This window comes from Phyllobates terribilis, unplaced genomic scaffold (assembly GCF_046119375.1).
Source record: "Phyllobates terribilis strain yellow unplaced genomic scaffold, ASM4611937v1 Scaffold_1__5_contigs__length_1240528914, whole genome shotgun sequence".
Classification (NCBI taxonomy): domain Eukaryota; kingdom Metazoa; phylum Chordata; class Amphibia; order Anura; family Dendrobatidae; genus Phyllobates; species Phyllobates terribilis.
This window is the reverse complement of record NW_027362761.1, coordinates 310,899,049-310,906,450: the sequence shown is the minus strand read 5'-3', so window position 1 is coordinate 310,906,450 and position 7,402 is coordinate 310,899,049. Positions and strand designations below refer to the sequence as shown.

General features: G+C 39.9%; 1 protein-coding gene across 1 annotated transcript in view; it reads left to right on the top strand.

Annotated features, from left to right (window-relative positions):
• Nucleotides 1-650: 650 nt before the first annotated feature.
• Nucleotides 651-7,402, top strand: part of MMP11 (matrix metallopeptidase 11) — a 41,638-nt gene continuing 34,886 nt past the window's right edge. Inside the window, exon 1 of the mRNA XM_073674663.1 lies at nucleotides 651-1,004. Coding sequence (XP_073530764.1) covers nucleotides 915-1,004 — 90 coding nt within the window. The 5' untranslated portion in view covers nucleotides 651-914. The remainder of the gene's footprint in view (nucleotides 1,005-7,402) is intronic.

Below are 7,402 nucleotides of genomic sequence, written 5' to 3'. Positions count from 1 at the left end.
ATTGGTCCTCGAAAGAGTAGAAAGAAACTTTGACCAAAATATTGACCCTGTCAGGTCCACTAGGGATGACTGTAAGGTCTGGGCTAATGTGTGGGCTCCCCACCTTCTGAATGACAAGGTGCAGGTTCAGCAGGTGCCTCCCTAATGTGGCCACCCAATCTTATAAAGCTATATATTCCATAGATATTGGGGGAGAAATATAATGTTTGCTTAGTGAATAGATCTAGGAAAGATGAGTAGCGTCGAGGCCGTTCTACTGCCTCTAATCTTGTTGGGAAAAAATAAAATTAGACATACAATCTCGTCAAGTTTTTTTTTACTTGGCTTAACTTGAGTTTCTGGCAGTTCCCAATACATAGATTCAATGGGGTAAGTCAATAAGTATCTTATGGATACTTTATGGGGCACCAAGTGACATAAATTCCATAACTGGAAATTGTTTGACAAGCTGATAATGTATTTGTAGCCCTCGCTTTGTGTTTGTTATGTATCTGAAGCCCCACATCACAGTAACACCAGTAACACACCACAGTGTAAACTTTCAGCAAAGTCCTTAGACTTCTTTCTTGATTTTTTTTTGTTTATGGGAAGGAGATTAACGTCTCCCTCCTCCTTTCCAGTGAACCCCTCTCCTTAGTCAACCCCTCTGTCTCTCTCCTTCCCAAACATATAGCACGTGATGCTGTTCAGATGTGTCACTTCAGGCCATAAAAGTGAAGAGAGAGAACAAAAGGCACAGAGGAGTATAAATCCCCAGCAGGGATCTCTGCTCACTGACACAGGCACCAGGCAGCTCCTCCACACATTCACATAGAGGAGAGCAGGCAGAGAAAGAAGAAGAGACAAAGGAAGAACAAAGAGTCTGCAGCCCAGACAGTAGCACTACCTCTGACAACCTGTGCCCTGCCCTGAGGATGCATCTCCTCCTCATCCTACCTGCCCTATGCCTGCTAGGGGCGCAAACAGCAACTTTACCTCAGAAGAACTCCAAGCACAATAGCCAGGTGAGCTACAGACACAGAAGATACCTTCACAACTGTTTCTTGTCATTCTGTATTTCTTCACATGTCCTCAATATGTGAATACATTGGCACAGCTCTGTTCTGTAGGGTGAGTTCACACATGGTGCTATGTGCTGAGCCAGCAGTTTATTTGCATGAGTTGTCTTCTTGTGCTTGGTGTTCTTCATTTTAATCGCAACTTTTATCTTGGTATCTTAGATGTCAGATAAGGATTTGCTACTAAATTATTCTATTCAATGTTTTACCAGACTACAAATATGCCACAAGTGTTGTGTAGGGTGGCACCTCAGGCGCACTTCATGCTTGTATTACTAAACTCACCAGAAAGGATGCCATGGGCATAGACAGTAAATTTACCAGAATGGATGGCATGAGCATTATTAGTAAATTCTCCAGAAAGGATGGCATGGGCATTATTAGTAAATTCTCCAGAAAGGATGACAAAGGCATTATTAGTAAATTCTCCAGAAAGGATGGCATGGGCATTATTAGTAAATTCTCCAGAAAGGATGGCATGGGCATTATTAGTAAATTCTCCAGAAAGGATGGCATGGGCATTATTAGTAAATTTGCCAGAACGGATGAAATGAGCATTATTAGTATATTCACCAGAAAGGATGGCATGGGCATTATTAGTAAAGTTATCAGAACGGATGAAATGGGCATTATTAGTAAATTCTCCAGAAAGGATGGCATGGGCATTATTAGTAAATTCTCCAGAAAGGATGGCATGAGCATTATTAGTACATTCTCCAGAAAGGATGGCATGGGCATTATTAGTAAATTTGCCAGAACGGATGAAATGAGCATTATTAGTATATTCACCAGAAAGGATGGCTTGGGTATTATTAGTAAAGTTAACAGAACGGATGAAATGGGCATTATTAGTAAATTCTCCAGAACGGGTGGAATTGGCATTATTAGTAAATTCACCAGAACGGATGGCATGGGCATTATTAGTAAATTTACCAGAATGGATGGCATGGGCATTATTAGTAAATTTACCAGAATGGATGGCATGGGCATTATTAGTAAATTTACCAGAATGTATGGCATGGACATTATTAGTAAATTTACCAGAACGGATGAAATGGGCTTTATTAGTAAATTTACCAGAATGGATGGCATGGGCATTATTAGTAAAGTTAATAGAATGGATGGCATGGGCATAGTTAGTAAATTTACCAGAAAGGATGGCATGGGCATTATTAGTAAATTCGCCAGAAAGGATGGAATGGACATTATTAGTAAATTCACCAGAAAGGATGGCATGGACATTATTAGTAAAGTTAACAGAACGGATGGAATGGGCATTATTAGTAAATTCACCAGAAAGGATGGCATGGGCATTATTAGTAAAGTTAACAGAACAGATGGAATGGGCATTATTAGTAAATTCACCAGAATGGATAGCATGGGCATTATTAGTAAAGTTAATTGAATGGTTGGCATGGGCATGATTAGTAAATTTACCAGAATGGATGGCATGGGCATTATTAGTAAAGTTAATAGAATGGCTGGCATGGGCATTATTAGTAAAGTTAATAGAATGGATGGCATGGGCACAGTTAGTAAATTTACTAGAAAGGATGGCATGGGCATTATTAGTAAATTCGCCAGAACGGATGGAATTGGCATTATTAGTAAATTCACCAGAAAGGATGGCATGGGCATTATTAGTAAATTCGCCAGAACGGATGGAATTGGCATTATTAGTAAATTCACCAGAAAGGATGGCATGGGACTTATTAGTAAAGTTAACAGAACGGATGGAATGGGCATTATTAGTAAATTCGCCAGAACGGATGGGGGCATTATCATTAAATTCGCCAGAACAAATGGAATGAGCATTATTGGTTAGCAGATTTTGGAGTGCTACATTTTATAAAATTGCACCACTAAGCTAAAATAGTAGCAACGTGTACTTAGTCATACAAAGTATAGCCAGCAAAGCTATGGAGGTGCCAATGCTGGCATGCTAGGGGTGCTCCTCTTAGTCACTCTGGATATTATGCCACATTACTGAGAAATGATAACAGATATGTATAAGTTTGTCCTGCACATGTTCCCACCTGGGAAGAATGTGCTGCAGGCCTTTAGCAGTGTGAGGGTGATGATTATCTGATTGGATGAGTGTGACAGCCACAGGATGACTCTGGCAGACCCTGTTTGTATAAGGGATGTTGTGTTTCTGTGCTGTCAGCTGCCTGGGATTTGGAATCTGCAGGCTGGCGGGGTTTTTTTTGGTTTTGTTTTTTTTTGGGTTTTGTTTTTTTACATATGAGGGTCAAGCACAGTGTATGTAATGGCAGATTTTTGCATGTACAGAAACCATTTTTTCAGCTGTAAACCATTTTGCCATAGTGGGGATTTAAACTGAAACTCGGTCATGTGATGAAAAGTCTGGAAAGACTGTATACAATTCTCTCATTCACCAAACCGGCTAATTACTTGTATGATGTATTAGCCTATACCTAAAGAATACAGAAGACTCTTTCATGCTCACACAGAAGCAGTTGGAACTTTTGATACTGGTCTATCTGTGGTATATTGCATTGTCTCACAATGTGGTTATGGATGCCAAGATGGTGTATAGAACAAAGAACGGCATCTTTTATGCATAGTAAGCAAAGAAGTAGCAATAGGAGGAGCCACTACTGATTTAATGGGTTGGACTCATAGCCAGAACAAAGAGTATAGTTCTCAATGGAAGTACAATGTAGTGGTACCCAAGACTGCTGTTGTCACCGCCTGCATGTCTTCCACAGTGACATCTGTATTGCTGCCTAGAAAGTAGAACCAGTTGACAATTTGGTGGCAGCAACAGGAGCCAGAGAAGAGCTTGCCCAGATGGAATTTGCATTCTTGTACAGAGTTATTTCCGATCTTTTGAAATGTTTATCCTCTGCATAAACAGGATCTGAAAACATTGCACAGATTGAAAGTTCAGTGCAGGCAGTGGCTAATGGAGGAGAGAAGGACATAGTAGTTCGGTATATTAAAGGGTACAGTTCTAATAAAAAAAAAGCTACTAATAAAGCTAGAATATTTCATGTTTTTCTGGACTGTGGGAGAATAAACAAGAAATCTAAAATAGAGGTGAATGTTGTAATGTTGTTATTGTTGTTGTTACAGCACTGACTCACAGGACAGAGATGTATTGTTGACTAAAGCAATGTTTAAAACAGACTGTGTATTTACTAGAAGGGAACTGACCATGTATACCGATACCAAAGATGACGAAGAAGACTTTTCAGAATAGTTTTTTTTTTAGATGAATAAGACTTTATGAAGGGCATTGTGGATGTGATGTAAAGTTCTGGTAATGAATGTAGTAAATGACTATTGGCAGTATTTACTTTTCAAATGGAAAAAAAACAGTACATGTATATCTAAGTCCTTGGGATATCCTCTTCTGTCAAGTTGTTAAAAATTCAGTTCAACAGTTTTTTAGCTAAATCTTGATGAAGGGGTTTGATGCCCAATATAGAACCTATTATACCTCTTTGAGTTGTTATGCAGATCATTTGGTGTCCAGGGATCCAAAAATGTCCTATATCCAACTGTATTTTAGCTTTCTGATTGTACCCTCTCCTGCTCAGCCCTATCAACAAAGTGTTGTAACCACCACATTACTAGCAAAACTCTTTTACATAGTAAATTATTTATTTTACTCGCTTATATAGCGACATTAATTCCACAGCACTTTACAGATATCACTGTCCCCATTGGGGCTCACTATCTACAATCCCTATCAGTATGTCTTTGGAGTGTGGGAGGAAACCGGAGAACCCGGAGGAAACCCACACAAACAGGAGGAGAACATACAAACTCCTTGCAGATGTTGTCCTTGGTGGGACTTGAACTCAGGATCACAAAACAACATTGCTAACCACTGAGCCACCATGCCACCCAATAATTATTTTCTGGCCCAGAAACAATGAGATGTTTGGTTGGATCACTGAGATAAATAGTCACTGTTTTTGAGGCAAAGTATGGAACTATTTGGAAACAGTTTTTCAATATGTGGGCACTTTTAGATTATGTACAAACCAAGTAGAGCACCATGTGGGCACAGTACTGCACTATGTGCATGTATTAGAACAAAGTATGGACAATTTGGAGCCCTTGGCACTCTATGGCACCATGTGGGTACAGTATGGCTTTAATTGGGCATCATGTGGCACTATGTGTGCGTTATTTGGTCTATGTGCACAGAGATGTTTGTATTATAGAATTTAAGGCACTAACTAGACACTCTGTCCAGTAAATATACGGTTCTCTCCAGTTAATGTATTCACTGTTTATCTGTACACTCCATGACATAAATATTTCTGGAATTGCATAACACTATGGCACCATATGGGAGTCACTAAGGACTTTGCTTATTACTTCTTTACTCTTTAAGAAGGTTGAAAAGTTGGAGTTTACCAAAGGATTTCATGTAAATTAAAAACTAAACCAAAGCCTTGATGAAACAGCAGTTTAGAAAAATTAGTTCTTTAGAAAAATAATTTCTTAACCCACGCCATAGAGCACACACCCAAACCTGATTAATTAAAGTAGGCAAGGCAATAGACTATTGTTCCTGCTAAGCTGTGGTTGTGCAGCTTAAAAACTCCACTTGCTCTGGGAGAACCTGTGCCTGTCAGACTCCCTGGCTCCTGCCTCAGTGATCAGGAAGATCATTAATTAACCCCCTTAGTGCCCTCGACCACCAGGATTGCTGGTATTAACCCATTCACTCTCAATTACCAGGAATGCAGACTTTTGCTGGCTTACACAATTTTAGATTACAAGAGTTGGGCTTCTTTGATTTGTTTGTGCACTATCTGCAATATTATCTGGAAACTTTTTACAGAAAGCGGGCACACTAGGTAAGGTGGATCCTCTAAACCCAAAATCCTGGTGGGCACACGGGCCACAAGCGTTGGTGCAACAGGAGATTGTTGCATGCAGGAAACAGATATCAGAGTTACTGGAGGCAAACTATGTAAATACTTTTATGCCCAAAAATTAGAAAAGTATTCTTGGAGTGATACCTTTATTGGCTAACCATAAGAAAATATATGTGCAATCTTTCAGAGCACCGAGGCTCCTTCGTCAGGCAAAATTTCAAATGAATTCATAAGACAAGGGGCACAACATTTAAGAGAGGTTACAGTATGATATTTGTTCATGAGGAGGAGGGGGTGATGCCTCCTAATGATAAGTCCAAGAGATGTCTGTGGGAATGCTTAATTATTTAGAGACCATCTGGTGGAGGTGTGCATTGACTTCATGTAGTGAGTCATAAACCCAGGTGTTAGATTGAGTCCTGTTGTCAGTGAATTGAACATCTTTATCAGTTTGAATTGAGTCAAACTAAAAAGTCTTAAAGGGATCCTGATAGCCGCAAGAGGACAAGAGACATCCAAGAAGCTGCAAGCAGACACGTAGAGGCAAACTGAAAGTCTAAAAGGAGTCTTGGAGACCACTGACAGTTAGCAGGGTTACTGGAGGCCACAGACAAACAGGTGAAGTCCGGAAGACCACTGACAGGCAGCAGGATTACTGTAACCCACAGACAGAGAGGTTAAGTCCTGAAGACCACTGACAGGCAGCAGAATATTGGAAGTCACAGACAAGTGAAGTCCTGACGACCACTGACAGTAGAGTTACTGGAAGCCGCAAACAAACAGGTTAAGTTCTGAAGACCACTGACAGACAGCAGGGTTACTGGAAGGCACAGATAAGTAACTCAGGGACTGGGAACCACAGGCGACCAGGAGACTTTCTGGAGCCTGTGGACTGGAACTGTGCACAGACTAACTAAAAGAGTTACTAGACAGTCTTAATACATTACTATGACACAGGTGTGTGTCTTCGGAGGCCTCATATAGGCCTAGGAAATACAACATATGGGAGCACACCTACTTGCAAAGCCCAATGTGGAGCACAAGAAAATCGAATGGACCGGGGCAGGTGCGTAACAAAATACAAACTGCATACATTACTAAATAGATCTCGTATGGCTAATGAGGCTAATGTACTTTCTTTGAGAATTTACATCAGAATGACTGTATAATCCTGATACTAAGATGAGCATGTAATGAGTCTGGACTTATAAAATGCTAATTTAAATGTCAGGAAGGAAAACCTTCAAAAAAGGCTTGCACAACCATTTTGTCATAGATTTTTAATGTAAGTGCTCTATCCTTATCAGGTCTAAGAGATCTATTTAATAACATATGCAGATTGTATTGTGAAATCTAGTGATTGATCCATTTTAAACGGTAAACGTGCCTTACTAGCCCTCTCACTAACTCACTAAATGTTAGCAAGAACAGACAGAGATATGGTGACTATTTAAAAAAAATTGATTTTGAGAAGTACCATAT